General features: G+C 32.0%; 2 protein-coding genes across 2 annotated transcripts; both read right to left on the bottom strand.

The window, feature by feature from the left end:
• Positions 1 to 6,877: 6,877 nt before the first annotated feature.
• LOC145581630 (uncharacterized) lies at positions 6,878 to 10,698 on the bottom strand. The gene is made up of 10 exons (XM_081638646.1): positions 10,043 to 10,698; positions 9,821 to 9,945; positions 9,589 to 9,708; positions 9,139 to 9,226; positions 8,710 to 8,801; positions 8,516 to 8,620; positions 7,707 to 7,816; positions 7,322 to 7,409; positions 7,196 to 7,231; positions 6,878 to 7,076 (listed from the first exon to the last, which is right to left on the bottom strand). Exons 1-10 carry the CDS (start codon positions 10,587 to 10,589, stop codon positions 6,993 to 6,995), a joined length of 1,395 nt encoding a protein of 464 aa, XP_081494772.1. The 5' UTR covers positions 10,590 to 10,698; the 3' UTR covers positions 6,878 to 6,992.
• Positions 10,699 to 13,430: 2,732 nt separating this feature from the next.
• On the bottom strand, positions 13,431 to 16,222 carry LOC145581629 (uncharacterized). Its single transcript, XM_081638645.1, has 3 exons — positions 15,751 to 16,222; positions 15,203 to 15,283; positions 13,431 to 13,854 (listed from the first exon to the last, which is right to left on the bottom strand). The coding sequence occupies exons 1-3, from the start codon at positions 15,884 to 15,886 to the stop codon at positions 13,547 to 13,549; spliced, it is 525 nt and encodes a 174-aa protein (XP_081494771.1). The 5' UTR covers positions 15,887 to 16,222; the 3' UTR covers positions 13,431 to 13,546.
• Positions 16,223 to 17,167: the final 945 nt, after the last annotated feature.

The following is a 17,167-nucleotide window of genomic DNA, read 5'->3' as shown; positions in this document are numbered from 1 at the left end:
TGTGTTAACTGTCCACTACATTTCAATCATAATCAAACAAGGTAATGCCTAACTCTCTCTTCCTGACTCTTAATTTCCCAAAACCCTAATTTCAATTCTACCAGCAAACACACCTATCAAATAAACAACCCCAATTGAACCCAAATTTCAATTTCATCGACATGCATCTATCAAAGATAAGTACCCAATTGAACTTAAAATTTTCTATCTATTTTTTTTTTTTTTTGGAGAAGCGGCATATAGAAAAGTAGGTGTGTGAATACAAAAAAAGAAGCATGCGAATTGCACACTCTACCCAATGTCGAAAAACATTACTCAACAGTCGAAATATTAGGCTTCATTTCACAAAAAAAAAAAATTGTTTATGATTTGAATTTTCCATAAAAAATTTAAACTATTGTTTGTTGCAAAAACCAGTTGTGTTGACAAAGTTTACATTAAAATACATATGGCTATTACTCGTACCTCGATGCATTACTGCTCTAGTACCAATTGTTCTACTAGATAGAGTTGTAAGTATAATTTGCAATTTGGTAAGCTATAAGTAAATATTTCCCTTAATCGTACCTTAATCATTATATTGTCTATAATGATGCAATTTATCATAATCTCTCTAACATTGAAGCTACATTCAGTTCAACTTATTTCAGACATAATCATTCAAGATTCAATCTTATCTTTCATTTGCATTTATTTATTGTTGATTATCTTTATTTTTGTAATTTAAAAAAATTATGAAAATATACGTGTCTAATGATATCTCATTTTATAATTATTTATGTAACGAATTAGAGTACAACTTAGATCAAATCATGTAAACTAAACATAATTCCTAAAAAAAAAAAAGGTAAACTCAACATAGTTTGAGTTATGACTTATGACATAATGGTAAATTATTGCAACAATGGGTTTGTAATATTCCAAAAACACATTCCACGTTTTTTTTGGTGACTCTCTTGCAACAAAGCCAAAAAAAAAAAATTAGAAAAAAAAAAATACTTGATATTCTAATTGAACTTTGGTAATCTTTTTTACTGCGCAACTATTATCAGAACTTTTTAAAACTAAATTATTTTAAAAAATTAAAATTTATGCTAGGTGAAATTGGTATAAACCACCTTTTTTGTTCAACATTTTTGAAAAAACCACCTTTTTTTTTTTTTTTTTTTTTTTTTTTTTTACTTTACTAAATCATTTTTTAAGTACCTAAGTTTTTTATTGCACCACCCCCTATTTCAAATCTAACGGATTGCATCTCAACCATCCACTTCCAAATCAACAACCACAACAAAACCTTCCCTTCCATCTCAACCATCCACTTCAATTACCACAGTTTAGAGTTTGAAAATGAACAAAGACTACAAATTAATTTGTGCGGCAAAATTAGGTTTGGTGTTTTAGAGCTTTGCTCAATTTAGTCATGCATTTATATAGAGGGAAGGGTCGAATGTTTTTGGAAGGGAAAGAATAAATGATTTAGGAGGGAAAAACACAAGTCGTGGACCCCTTTGACGTCTCATTTAAATTTTTCGTCAAAATTTAAAATAGGGGTGGTGCAATCAATAAATTAGCTACTTAAAAGGTGGTTTAGTAAAAAAAAAACATAAAAGATGGTTTTTTCAAAAAAAGTTGGTCAAAAAAGTGATTTATACCAATTTTGCCTTTATTTTACCAAAAGAAAAAAAAATCATGAAATGCACTCCGTATTGAACAAAGTTGCATTATCCCTGTAAAAATAAATACTAATAAAAACAAAGTTGCATTATCGATAGGAAAAATTGCAAAAAATAATACAACCTTAAACCACAAAAGCGAGTCAAAGCATGTTGTGTGAATAGTGTAAAAGTCAAACAGTGTCAAGTAAAAAAACTGAGGTTGTATTATTTTTTTAATAATATAACTTTTAGAGAGTGTTAATTTTAAACCGGATAAAATTGGATATCCGGTGAGTTTCGAGGTTAGGAAAGGGGAAGGAATGAGTTTTTGGTAGTGGGGATGGGGAAGGGGTGAATATCCCCTCCCCTTCTTTAACCTCAAAACCACTAAATATCCAATTTTGTCTTGTTAAAATTAAAACTCCTAAAGATTGTATTATTAAAAAATAATTAAAAGGTTGTATTATTTAAAAGAAATGGGCCAAATGTTGTATTATGTTTTGCAATTTTTCCTTATCGATATTTAAATGGTTAAATATTTTTTTTTTTATGTTCAAAAATAATTTTTTTAATAATTTAAAAACTACATTAGTCCTTAGTTAAGCTTGAATAGATAAAATTTTGGCCCTATTTTTTTTTTTTTTGTTTTTTTTTACGTATTTTCTAATTATTATTTTTTTTTAGCAAATTTTTCTAATCCTTTTGTAGTTGTGTTTGTGTGGGTTTTTAACTTTTTATTATTGGGTTAAGTTAAAAAAAAATAAAAATAAAACCTTTTTACTCCGTATTGAGTGAGAAGGAAACTTACAACAAAAGGAGTCGACCAATTTCTTTTGATTTTTTGATTTTTCCGTCGTCACCGATCACCGGAGATCTCATCCTTCCCCTCTCAATCTAGGGTTCTTCGCTTCGCAATTTCTCGTATCCTTCCCATTTAATCTTTGGTAATCTCTCTCTTTCTCTTCGCTGTGTTTTTTCAATTTGATATTGATGCTATGATGTGTATACATGATTCAAATCTCTTCTAATTCGAAACAATTGATTTTCTCTGGTTAGGGTTTTTTTGGGAAGATTTTGAACGAGTTTCTGAGCACAAATAGGAGGCATTAATCATGGTAAAATTACTCAATTTTAGCTTTTTAATCTATTCAATTGATAGAATTATTTTGATTGTTTGGTCAATTTTTGGCGAATTTATAATTGGTTTTTTTTGGGGAAATTTTCAGTCGGCGCTTTTCAATTTTCACTCTTTCTTGACGGTGGTGCTTTTAGTTATTTGTACATGCACTTATATCAAGATGCATTTTCCTGCCCTTCTTGAACAGAGAACTGGGTATGATTTCATATTTCTTTTTCAATTAATTTTTTGTTCTTTGATTAGTTATGGTTGAAACCTGAGGAATTAATGCTAGTCAATATTTTTAGTCATTGTTAAGTTGAGCGGCTGCATTGTATGAATTATGAATGTCTGAAGCTTGGAGACTTTTGATCATTATAAGTTGCATGTAATACGCCTTCGGTTTTGGGGATGATGTCCTTTCAATTTGAGTTGATTCTAATATATGATACAGAATACTTTGTGTTCTTTCCCAACTCCCAAAATAGTATTAGTGTGCCGTTGTAGGATGTCGAAAATGGTTGACATAATTTTTATAGATTGTCTGATTTGGGGAGTTATGGGAAGAGTATGAAAATGATATGACTTTCAGAAAGGGTCTTTTAGTGAAATCATGGCTTGTCATTAGTTGTGAGGGACTGAGAGTTTAGTACTATGTGGCAACTATTTTTAGGTCGGAGGACTACTTTTTTTATTGTCTCTACAGTTCTACTAATTATTAAGATGATTTAATTAGCTAGGAATGTTAGTTTGTGTGTGTTAAATGGAGCATTCTTCATCTACCCATTCGGTAATCTACCCACGTAAAATAGACATTAATAGTTATTGTAATCTAAGTAACATCTAATAGATTTTAATTGTCCATTTATATGGGTAGATTATCCAGTGGGTAGATGTAGCAATCTCTATGTTAAATTAGGCCTTTACTTTGCTAAGCTTCAGTTTTTAGGAATTGAGTTCTGTATAAATTGTTAGAATGCCTTTTGTTTTGTTTAGTTAGCTGCCAAGGGATTAGGAATTGCCACTTATTGGAGAGGGATACTATTTTAATTCTCATGGTTGTAGGAAGCTGTAGTTGATAGTTATCTATAGTCCTACCTTCTATTTACTGTGTGCTGATTATCCAACTAATAATGGAACTAAGCTTGTAGTCCATGCTGTCAACAAAATGTTTCTTTATGCTGGATACAAATTACGCTTGGATTAAGCGAAGAGAGATTAGGAAAAATGTCATTGTAATTTAACATGCTGCATGAGTTACGTATCCCGTTAGGCATATGCTTCTCTGTGTACTTGTATACTTGAAACTCCACACATGATTGGACAGTGAAATATTCTGGAACAATGTGAACTCTTTTTCATGGTTTTTAAACCTTTTGTTGTATTAAGGCCATTACTAGCTCCATGGGTTATCACTCAATGTGCTTATGGACAAAGGGCTCTGTGGATTGGTGGATAAATGGCCTCTTTTTTCCCTGATCCTCATTGTTAAATAAGGAGTGGATATGTGGGAGCATTTTATTGACCAGGAAGCATTATATTGTGGTCCTTTATTAGTATATAATATCATATAAGCTTATATCTCACACATGAAAGGTAAGTTGGTTGTTGTAGTTACTAGCTAGTCTGTGTACTGAAATCTGTGTGACAGTCATTGTTTCCAGATTTCCCAATGCAGTATCAAGTAGCTGAATCTTGTCCTCTTTAGCTTTTACTGCCATTATCTTCTTGAACCTTGTCATATAAATTAGTGTATCAATAATAACTGATACAGATGTATTTTCTTCAAAAAAAAAAAAAAACCCCGAAAGAAAGAAAGGACTATCTTCTTTTGTTGATGTGAGACTAGAAGTGTGTGTACTGTTTTATAGATAGAGCCTCATATTAGAAACTATTGTGTAAACCTTTACTGCAGAACCGGATGAATCTCTGGGATATTACTTGTGCAAGGCATGTTGTGTATTCTAATTCTTTGGAGGTTTAGTAAGGTTTATAATACCACCATTCTATATATAAGGCAATAAGGATATCTTTAGTTAAAATCTGAATCATGACTGTAACCTTGTATTATGTTCAAAGTGCCTTGTTTCATTTCAGGGTTAAGCTGTATAACACACCTCAACTTATCAAGTTGAAGATACTGTTTAGGGAGGAGCTAGTCTTGTTGTAATTTCACTTTTCTTAGGTGTCATTTTTTTTGGTTTCATCTAATATTTTCTGGTTTTACAGATTTCGAGGGTTCTTTTGGAAGGCTGCTAGGATTGGTAAGCTTGTTATAGTTCTATTTTGTATTGCTGAATGTGGCTGTAATTGTTAGTGATGACTTATCCTTCTAATTTCTTAGTATTGTAGTTGTGGCTTGATGGAATCCTTTGCATATTAAATCCTTCGCTCATCTCTGTAAAGTTTGCTGACAGTCACACCAGTGGTTTCATTAATACATAACGCAATGGCTGTACCACTCTACATCCTTCATTACACAGTTTATCTCTTCAGACTGAAATGCTGACTTATAATGATTCTAAAATTTCATATTGCCAATATTGGTTTATTTGGTCTTGAAGGTTTATATCAAACATGTTCATAATTGATCTTCCTTGTTGTGTGGTAAAATGTAATAGATGCCTACTACTATCTCATTTATATCTCAAGGTTGATCTTTTAATGTAGGAGAATAGAGGTTTATCGAGTTACTTTAGTTACCAAAAATACTGCAAGAGATTAAGACTAAATGAATGATATGAGCTTTGGCTTTGTTTATTTTAAGGTTTTTTAAAGCACATTCATGCTTATATATGTGATGAAGTGGTGAACCTACAATATTCAGGAAAAGCTGTGTTCTTTTGCCGTATTTTGCTGTTAAGCAATGGTGCTTGATTTCTCCTTGATTGTAATACAATAGGTTTCAATTGATGTGTTCTTATGGTGAGGTTTTCTGGAAATGCCATATAGCTTCTGACATGTTTTCCTTGTTTATATGCATCAGGTGAAAGGCTGAGTCCGTGGGTGGCTGCAGGATGCTTTACTATAGGTGTATCAATAATATTTTTCTAATAGAAAACCAATGTTATGTTTGCGAATTTTGCTCATGACAAGCTGCTCCTGGAATTTGAAGTTGAATCTCTCCAAGTATTTACATGTAGAGGATTTTTCCGCACCTTTTGTGTCTGATCAAGGAGTTCATTTTTTCAATCAAGTCTACTGAGTAATGTAGGACATTGATATTAAACTTTACATCATGGAAAACCTTAGGGTAATTGTTTGTGACAGCATAGCTATAATACTTGTAATATTTTGCCATGCAATATTAGTACATGTAAGTTATTCATTCATCCTCTTCTTACGGATCTATATTTTCTACTACCTCTATGCCCCGTCTCTTACAAGTAGTTTTGAATACTATGACTCCAGTCCCAGTTGAAAGATTCATTTACAGGTGGAAAAAAAGTATTATCAGCTTAAACTATTTCAAATAATCAAGTTTCATCTAAGCCAACTGTGCTTACATAAAGAACGAATTTTGCAGTTGTGTTCCTTGGAAGATCAGTCTTTTTTATTTAAATTTTTGTTAATTTGGGAGCGGGGGGAAGGGTAAGGAAATCCCCACCCCAACTTGCCTCAAATAATTGAGTTTCATCCAAGCTGACTGTGCTTACATAAAGAATGATTTGTGCAGTTATATTCCTTGGAAGATCAGTCTTGATCATTGATTTCTCAAATTTTATATGGATAATAATTATAAGCAATATGCTCCCCCTATTTCCTTAATGATTTTTTAAATTTTTTTTTCCAAATGTTAAATTTCTGTATTTTTCTTGTAACAAGTACATCAAAAGAGTGTTATTACAATATTGCATTAGAAGTTGTGCATAATTAATTTAAATTATACCTTAACCAAAATCATTTGGTGATACTTAATTGAGATAGTGTAGCATATCTACAATCTACTTTGGTTGGTGATCATCGACAGATAGAGCTTTTTAATATGCATCAACAAGCCACTTATAATTGTACAATTAAAATGCTTTCTATATACCTCTGATTGAATTCCAGTTGCCAAATTTCATTATGTATGAATATAATGAAGAAATTACATTCAACTGATTGTTCTCAATTTGTTAGGCGACGTCCAAGTCTTGCACTTTCAAGCCTACTTAAAGTAACCTAAACATGTAAATCTGCTCAAAAAAAAAAAAGTCCCAACATCCATCCAAAAATGTTCAAGGCTTCACAAATCGCGCTATTTTCGAAAGTGCGGTTCTCAAACATCTAATGCCAGCTCCAGATCTTGAACTGACCATCATCTGCCACAGCCAATGCCAAATTGCAAATATCAATACGAGAACAAAAAATATGCAATTCCTTTCTATCTCAAATTCTTAAACACAGACATAAATATGGACTTGGTACAAGAAAGACATACCACAGGTTGGACAATGGATCTATGTTCTTTGAGTGTCTGCAAACACAAACAAATGGATTTTATACGATGTTAGTTAAAGAGACTGTCGTAGGGGAAAATGGGAAGGTGATACTTCAAAGTGCTCACCTCTTCAATCTGCATAGCACGACGAGCCACATCAAGGGGGAACACTGTGTCTGTTTTTGTCAAGACAATTTGATACTTGGTCTGATATCTGAAAATTGAAAAAAAAATTATTAGGATACAAATTGAAGGAAATTATGTTATTGAACGAAGGCCACCATTAGTCTGACAAGTTAGTCCAAGGCCTTTAACTTATGCTAGAAGTCTTAAGTTTCAATAGCAAATCCAATGTTTTAAAGTACGAATTTGAGATTCACAACAGTGTTAGTCACCATACTTTATGCAGAGCATTACTAATGCTAGCAGAGCTACGCAAAGATAACATAATAGTATTGCTGAAACTTAGAGAGAGAGAGAGAGAGAGAGAGAGAGAGAGAGAGAGACATACCTTTCCATCAAATGAACAAGTTCGTGATCCCTTGGTTTCATACCCCACTTGGTATCAATGAGAAGGCACACTCTCTTTAGCCCCATTCTTGTGGAAACATACTCTTTTACCTACAATATACAAATCCGAATGACCTCAAATTATCAAAGCATACCAAATTATGTAATGATAAACAATGGTAATGGCAGATTATAAAAGCATAACATTTATTTTACCTGACATGAGTGCCATCTGTATAGCTACATTGTTACCAGAACTACCCTAAAGGTTTCGCTAAATTTGAATCTATTTATACATGGCCAGTTGGCATTGGTCATCTCTCTCCTCAAATTTTGTTGAAATGTATTTTGTATTTCTTACTTTTTGTATAAGCACATCAGTTAGTCACCTACTTCCTTGCTCCTCTTGCCTAATATAACAGTTTTATAGTTTTACTGGAATGGAGGAAGTATGCCATTTGCTGATATAGTATGCTCTTGCAAGATAAACAGGTAAAAGGCAAGGCGCATATCATAAAGATCACATACAGTACAAAGTAGAGCATCACAGGGAGGTATTTTGTAAAAAAATATGAATTGAAATAATATTTCAGCATGAAGTTTAAATATCCTTGATTGACATGTGATAGAACTTGACAGATTAATAACAAGCTAAGAAATTGTCATCTCCCAGTCTCCCACTCTAGAATGCAGCTTGGTAATCCAAGTACATCACATTATATAAGCTCTATAATGTGGAACTAGACAAAAAATTAATGTGACCCTGGAACTAGACAAAACAAAAGTTTGCAAGTATAGTAGCATACTTACCAGATCTTCCCAAGCCTCCTTGACTTCTTCTTTTGCATAAGCAAAGCCATAACCCGGTAAATCTACTAAGTTGAGCTTTGTACCAAGATTAAAAAAGTTAATACTCTGCAAAACAAAAGCCAGATAGACTATTAATAGACTAAATACAAAAATTGCAGCATGAAGCAAAATGTCTAAAGTTGATGAAATGAAACCTGAGTATGACCCGGTTTATCGGAAGTCCGAACAACTCCCCATTGTCTGGTAAGTGAATTAAGTAGAGACGATTTCCCAACATTAGACCTGCCTAAAGAGGAGGGAGAAGTACACGATATCATTTTTGGTGCCTTATTCTTCTCCATTTTCCCAAAGGAAATGTAATGTGTACAAGTAGTCATAACTCATAAGATGAGTTGCATCTTTACAAATTTGAATGTAGAATAAAGTTAAAATAAGCCAAATAGGTAAAAATCGTCCTTCATTTCACATTTCACAAAATGGCTAGAGAAAAAAAGCAGTAGCATGGGGCAACATCTATAGAACTCAAGAACTTTCCATTGTCCATGAGAACATCAATCCCAAGATTTCCAACCATACTAGACAGGTTAAGAAACTTGGACATACATAGGATGAAAATCAATTACCAGCAAATGCAATCTCAGGAAGATCAGGCGGGGGAAATGATGAAGAAACTTTTGCAGCTGCGAAAAACTCCATCTTATTCCTGAATACCTGAAATAAAAAAGTGAGAACAATGGAAAACATGAAGGACAAACAAAATGATAGTCTGATGGCTAATAGGACCCATTTTGGGTATTTCACTAGATTTGATGTTGACAAGTAAAACAAAATGCCAATTGCAAGGCCTAGAAAGTTCATTTATATCATCAGTAAGATATATTGCAAACAAAATTTATCATATTGCTAGACTCGCTCCAATGCTATAGCTAAGAGGCTGGAGTAACATCTACAATCATTACTATAAAATGATTGAAACAAGCAAAGTTATCCATACATATACAGCAGCAACAAATGACCTTAATAATGAAAAAGGAAATTAAGACAAAAATGCAACTCCCAGTAAGTGAACATACACTTTCTTCAATTCTTTCTCTATCCGTGCTTGTGGAGAAGGGTATGTTATCCAATGGCGCCGAGAGTTCAGTGTTATAGCCAGCCCTTCGTAGCTCAATATCGCGTCTACGACCCAATAACTAAACAGATTTACAAAACAATAACCCATAAGAAAATCAATCAAAGTAACAAAACTAACAATCAATAATCTAAACCACAAACAATTTAAGCAAAATTAGCAAAGGAAGTTACATTGTCCTCAACAAATGTAAGGATTGAAGGACTTGGTTTAATTGCCCTGAACTGTGCATTCATTGACAATTCCACTTTGTCAACCTCTTCTTTTTTCTCTTCCTTCTTCTGTTGATTGGTTATCTCTAAAATTCACAGATAATCTAATTCAGCTAAAATAATGGATATAAATTGAACTTATACAAACATAATTATACCATAAATAACAGCAATTTCACTTACCATTAAGCACATTTCCATCATCAAGTCGCTTATTCGAAAAGTCGTAACGATCAATCTTGATCACTCTCTTCTTCTTCTTTGGTTTAGCTTCCACTGAATCAACCTCAGAATTTTTCTTCCAAAATTTCTTCCTCTCAGTTCTCGCAATTGAAACTTTTGATGAATTCTCCTCAAATTTATTCCTATTATCCCCAAATTTGTTCTTACCAGATTCTGAAGAAGAAAACTTTAATGGGTTTTTTCTGATATACTTGTTATCATCATTATTGAGTTGCTTATCAAAATTATTCCCCAAATTTTTGCTGCTTTTTCCTGAAAAATCCTCAACTTTCTTCCTTTTTTCCCCAAATTTCTTCTTGCTGAATTCCAAAGATGATACCTTTAATGGGTTTGATCGAATTTGAGTCTTCTCTTTTGTAAATTTCTTGCTGAAACCTGTTTTACCCTTTTCTTGTTTATCAAATTCACCATTGTTGTCTCCATTTTTACTGCTTCTGCTTTTGAATTTAAGGCTGATTTTGGATGATTTTGTGAATTCCTTTGCCATTTTCTTTCTATCTCTTGATTATTATTGTGGTTTGCCCTTTGCAAAATGGTGAAAGTTTGAGCGTTTTGGGTTTGTAAAATCCCAACTTCCTACATTACCAAGTACCAGGTTCAGGGGTTTAGGGTTCTACACTACGTTTTAGTGTTCTCTCTTCGAACTGGCCACGTGATTCCCACGTGCTAATATAGTAATATGAAATGCAATTGTGTTTTTGAGTAGTGATACAGTGATACTACCCCTTCAAAACTTTAACCAATTAAGCTAAGCTAGCTTGTTGTTAATCCTTTTTTTTTCCCCCTTTTTCTTTCTTTGCTCTTTACTGATTTTAACCTAATCGACTTGTGTATCATCTATTTCCCCCTTTTTTATTTTTTTTATTATTATTTTTTTGCATCACTTGAAATTGCATAAAGTTTTAAAAGAGTAATACTTTCTCCGTTTTTTAGTTGACACCGTTTGACTTTTACACTATTCACATAACATGTTTTGACTCGCTTTTGTGTTTTATGGATACGATAAAACATATTCATGTGGGATTTTGTTTGAATCGTTTCAATAATTCAATGAATATTTTATTAATATCCACTTTTTATAATTTTTCAATGTTGATAATTAGAGATATTAATCGTTAAAAATAGGAAAATTTGTCAAAAATAAGCAAACCTTTGCTCGGTCTTCCCAAAATAAGCAAACCTTTTAGGTAAGTTGACCTTTATTGGACATTTTTTTTAAATAAGTCAGATGACCTACAACCTACCAAATAGGTCACTTTTTTCCTAATTCTAATTAATTTTTTTTCTAATTTACAAAATTTACAAAATTAATTAAAATAATACATTTTAATTAAATTTTTTAAAATTGACCAATCACACAATGACATGTGGCATAAGCAACCCAAACAACTGGTTACACTTAAAAGAAACCAGTCATGACTTATTTTGAGAGAATACCCCATAAAGGTTAACTTACTCTGGGTTAATCAAAAGGTTTGCTTATTTTGGGAAGATCGAGCAAAGGTTTGCTTATTTTTGACGTTGGCAAGCGTGATAATAGAAAGGTGTCAACTAAGAAAACAGAAGAATTATAATATTGCTTATTTTTCTGAATTCTCTCTCTACTTTATCTCTCTAATTACACTCTCTCTCTCTACTTTCTCTTTCTAGAAAGTACTCTTGTTGACTTAAGCATCGGAGGGACTTTCCCGGTCACACCCCCAGGGCAACTAACCTTCCTTGTTTTGCAAGCCGAACTCTCGGACGTGTAAGCTGAGCCCTTGGACTTACTCAAGCCAAGCGGAGCTAAAAGGATAGTCAGACACTCGGACACTAGCTTTAGGACATCTTGATACACCTTGTAATACCCTAACACGCTTAGGAGAATTTTGTTTCCGGAAACAGTTACTGTTGTTGGTTCTAACATGGTGTAGATCAATTGGATTTAAAGTAGTTTTTTTTTTTCCTTTTTATTTTTTTTGGATTTGGCTTAAATATTGCTTTGATTATTATTATTTATTGACATGCTTAATATTTCACATATCGACAATTTATGGGGTTGCATGAACGTTGTAATAATTCCGAATATAAAAGTTACCGATCCAAAAATGACAATAATTAGCAAAGACAATGTAATTTTTATCTAGCAGGAGTGAGATATTTAAAATTTTGTGCCTTTCACATGACAAACGATTATTAGCAATTGGTCTTACTTGTTATGTTGTTACGTCCCATCAACAAACATTTTATAATTAGTAATGAACATTAAATATACGAAAACTATAAAGTACAATAGTTAGATTTGTGTGATTTTAATTGTTTTGTTACACCTTAAATACTTCGTATGAACTCCTTCTTTCATTAAAAATTTTCCAATTTAAAAACTTAAATTTTGTTTCTTCAACATGACCAAACGATTATTAGCTATAAATGTTATGTTACGTCTCATCAACAAAAATTTAATTAATATAATAATTAGCAATGTACATTAAATACAATGAAAATGAAAACTAAGTTAGATTTGTCTGATATTAATTGTTTAAATAAACTTTAAATTCTATATAAATATTCAGTCTTTAATTTAAAAGTTTTTCCCTATTTAAAGTCTTGTAATCATTCACATTTTGAGAGAATTTTTAAAGGGTTTTTTTTTTTTTTTTTTTTTTTATTTATTTTTTTTTTTTTATGAGAAACTACCTAATACAACCTAAAATTTGTGAGAAACTACCTAATAAAAAAAATATAGTAAGAAATTACTTTATAAAAGGTTAAATGTTGTAAGGTATTACCTTTGGCCGAATTTCCACAGTTAATCTAATTTTGACCTACCTCAAAACACCCCCGAAACCATCACAAAAGGTTGCTTTTCAAGGTGATAAAGTTATTTTTGGGGTGGTTAGAAGATATTCCGAGTTGGTGAGGATAGTTTAATTTCGTGATTCAGGATGTTGATTTTTGGGGTTAGAGGTGGTGGTTTTGGGATTGAAGGGTGGTTTCGGTTTGGTGAAGGCAATTTCAAGTAGGTTGTGTTGGTTTTGGGGTGAAAACGGTGGTTTTGGAGGTGTTTTGAGGTGGGTTAATGATGGATTTCTAGTGGAAGTAGTATTTTACAACAATTAACATTTTGTTAGATGGTTTCTTACAACATTTTATCTTTTATTAGGTAGTTTCTCATAAAATATGGACTTTATTTGATAGTTTTTAACAAAAAGTCCTTTTTAAAATTATAGTATATTCAAGTGAAGTTTTATTTGATTTGTTTCAATGAAATTTGCATGTATCAGAGGCTTCAATAGTCATAGAGGTGCATCGACAAAACACAGATACTTTACAAATATGTTAAGAAAGATTAGAAGCAAAGCACTCTTATTAATTACTTTGATAAATATTTATCACTCTCTTTACAACGCCATACATATATAAATTATCAAGACAAACTATGTTTATGTTTGTGTGTTGTGTTCATCAACCTGCAACAGCAATATGAGCAGGATTTGGCCTCTTTTTGCGATCACCACAACTTAAACTTCTAACTAAACTTGGTAAACAATGCTTAACAGATTTACCCCCAGATTTTTTATCTTTCTCCATCTTATTATTAGGAGTACTTTTACTTGAAATTGTTGGCGTCTCTTTTCCTTCTTCACTTGCTGCTTGTGCCTTTGCACTTGTTAGGCTGTCCCTGCTGAAGCTGCTGTCCTTGAATAGCTCGGACAGCCTCCTTCCTTGGTGTTGATCTTCGTTCTTGTTTGTTACCTTATACGGAGGCGTATCTGAGCATCACAAGGTGTTAGATGCACAATGCCACAATGACGGAAACATACACACACCTAAGTAAGTGCATGACACAACTGAGTATATAATAGAGCCATATAGGCGATAAGTGTACCCGTATATGATAGAGTCACATACTCACATAGGTGATGTATGAGTAAAGAAAATAGCTATCTTCAATACCCGATTGTGTTCTATTTACCTAATATTTCACATACACTGTAATTTTTACTAAGTAAAGATAAGGTGGATAAAACAAATAGCGAGCCCACCTTAATGTTGCTCGACCTTATTCATCAATGTCTAGAATTATACTTCCTCCGTTTTCTTTTAGATGCAACATACACTTTTTCACGGTATTTAAGAAATGTGGGGTTCACATGATATAATACACTTTAAAATGGGATGAGTGGTTGTTAGGAGTGTAATTTAGTGGGCCATGTGCTTTAAATAAGGGAAATAATATAGTTTTTCCTTAAAATAACTTTCCTTTTATAACGTGTTGCAAGTATTGTGATATTTCAATTTTAGGGAAGTGTTGCAAGTAAAAAAAACGGAGGAAGTAGTAGTTTGACTTGTAGTTGCAAGGTGGGCCTCTAAAATAAATGAAGAAAGGGCTGCCCAAATTGTTCATTCATACTCCCTTTTTGCAGGAGCAATCATTGCGTAATTCGATATCAACTCGAGCTTATGAAACATCATCCATGATTCCAAACCAATTATAGACTGGTATAAAACTACTAATTCCTAATTATTTTACCTACTAATTCCTAATTATTTTACCTACTACAGAACTGTTTATACTTCCTCCTTACTAATTGCAGTATGGAAACCTTTTGTAATTGTAATTGTAATTGTAATTGTAATTGTCAATATATAACTTTGAGCATTAATCATGTAATAGCAATGATTATAAAATAGTTTATATTTTGAAATTTTACCCTTTTTCTTGAGAAAAAATCTACCTAAAAGTTTAATTCTAATCCAAAAATCTTTTGACTTTATTCCGTGTGTATATTTAGTAAATATAAGGTCAAAATCAATACTCCGTATTTCAATAGTAAAGAAGTTCGCAAGTTACTAAGTAATACGAAATATAAAATAGAGGTAATAATTAACCGAAATCACAAAATTCGTACTGATTCAAATCCTCTATGCTTTTCCTATGTATTCAGGAATATATGCAAAGATATACAGTAATGATTCATGAGAATATAAGATTAACCTCCCTTTATACCCTTAAATATCACATATATTAAATTAATAATTAATTGATAATGCATATTAAGAATTACTTTAGTAGTATTAAACTAAGTTAAATACTCCGTACAATCTTGCAATACTTACCACCATTGATACTGAAGAAATCTTGTTCATCATCTGAATCTAGCCAAGGCTTTGAATCATAAAAGGTCTCCTCTTTACTACCTGGAACATTTACAATAATTATGCAGTATAATTAACCTCACTAATCATGATGATTAATTATTAAAGCTAGCTAATTAATTCAACTTATGTAGCAAGTAAACGACTCGAGTTTCGAAAATACGTCAAGTCCTATAAATTTCCATACTTCCTAAAATCCAACAAATTTAAACTTATAGACTACGTATAACTTTATCTATATTTAGAATTTAAATATTATAAGTCCAAATATAATCAGTTCTTTATTCCAAGGCTAATCTTCTCAAAATATTGCAAACTTATGTATTTTCAAACTGAGATCATAATATCAACAAAATATTGTAAACTAGAGAATGCAAAGTTTAACAACAACATACATCAAAGATTCAAAGCATTAAATCCAATGATGGGGTCGGCTACATGAACCAAGATTTTATCGTCGCTAATTATATTCAACTATGTAATTAAGAAGATTAAGGGAAGTAAATTACCAGCAGGTTCCCAAACAGGGGATTGAACAGAATTGAGTGCTTTTTCCAAGGTAAAATTAGAAGGAGATTCATTAGTTTTGGTAGAAACACATGAACTCATCCCCAAATACAAGAACACCCTCTTCATATTTTTCATAATTTCTCTTCAAAATAAGAGATGAAGAAGGAAAAAAAAAAAGAGTAAAGTTTAGAAATTTAATTAAAAACAAGACAAAAAATACTTTATTTTTTTTAAGAAAAAATAAAAATCTGAAAACTGAAAATTTGTTTGTTTTAGGGGGTATGTGGGTGGTTGGTTTCAACTTTAGAGCAAGGAGAAAGAAAAAGAAAGGGGACAAATAATTAAGGGTAGCTTTATGCTAAAGATGGGAATAGTGGGCTTCCACTTGAAAGTTAAGGAACACAGCATTACTACAGTACAGCATAATTTTTGGGGAGAAATAAAGAAGAAATTAGTCTTGAAAGTGAAGTTAATTTGTTTGATCTAGTTTCCATAATCACACCAAATGTGCAAAAATGGGTCCATTTTTGAATAGTGTATAATATCCTTAAGTTGGTCACTCATTTATGAGGAAGTATAAATCAAGTTGGTCTACTTAAATAAGAAGTATAAATGTGTGACACTTACTACTAACTAAATTTGAAGATCTTCTAATCTTCTCTTGTCTCTTTTGAGTAGTATTAAAAAACATGTTCAACCTCTAATTTTACCTAATATGGCTACTAATGCCAAAAAATGGTCATGAGGAAAAACCGAAAAATATTGATCACCATCTACCATACATGATCATGTAGTGAGTATAAAGCGAGTAGGGCGAAATTGGTGAGTAATATAATGCTCTTAGCAAGTTCAAGAGTCATGCTTTAATTTAAATTCAAGGTTATGGTGACAAATAATTTTGCTAGTAATGTGTAAAACAGAGAGATCATAGTAAATTTGTAGTGATGTGTAAAATAACATGTATAAAATGTATAAAAAAAATAAAAAATCAAACATTAATTGATTCAGGTCACTGATAATTTATCTTGTTTAAAGAAAATGTATATCAAAGTTTGTATTATCAAGTGTCACATCAAGTTTATACATACTCGTACTATTCTTGTACATTTCCATAAAGTTATTGTTAGTTGGGGCAAATTTCAATAAAAATAGGGAGTCTTAGCTTCTTCTTTTGCATAGGACCATAAAGAAAATTATATATATGCTCATCAATAGCTTTTCTTGAAGAAATCTCATTACTCAACGAGGGTAATTGCATTGTAATGCCGACTATGCCATCATCCAAGGGAGACCAATCTGCGCGGCTTAGTTCAACTTGAAGATTTGGGAAAGAAGTTGCCATTATTTCGTTCAGTAGTGCAGCATCACGGCTACTTGAATCAGACGTGCGTGACAGTGGATTGTAGTATGGATTAT

The sequence above is a fragment of the Chenopodium album genome, chromosome 15 (genome assembly GCF_948465745.1).
Source record: "Chenopodium album chromosome 15, dcCheAlbu1.1, whole genome shotgun sequence".
Taxonomy (NCBI): domain Eukaryota; kingdom Viridiplantae; phylum Streptophyta; class Magnoliopsida; order Caryophyllales; family Amaranthaceae; genus Chenopodium; species Chenopodium album.
The sequence above is the reverse complement of the archived record's forward strand: the minus strand, read 5'-3'. Positions and strand labels throughout refer to the sequence as shown.

Coding starts and splice junctions, on each gene's coding strand:
- LOC145581630 (XM_081638646.1), bottom strand. CDS start 10,589: ATGGCAAAGGAATTCACAAAATCATCCAAAATCAGCCTTAAATTCAAA. Junction 9,709..9,820: donor TTACATTTGTTGAGGACAAT/GTAACTTCCTTT, acceptor AAATCTGTTTAG/TTATTGGGTCGTAGACGCGA. Junction 7,410..7,706: donor CTTGTTCATTTGATGGAAAG/GTATGTCTCTCT, acceptor TTCAATTTTCAG/ATATCAGACCAAGTATCAAA.
- LOC145581629 (XM_081638645.1), bottom strand. CDS start 15,886: ATGAAAAATATGAAGAGGGTGTTCTTGTATTTGGGGATGAGTTCATGT. Junction 15,284..15,750: donor CCCTGTTTGGGAACCTGCTG/GTAATTTACTTC, acceptor TAAATGTTCCAG/GTAGTAAAGAGGAGACCTTT. Junction 13,855..15,202: donor TTTCTTCAGTATCAATGGTG/GTAAGTATTGCA, acceptor TGTGATGCTCAG/ATACGCCTCCGTATAAGGTA.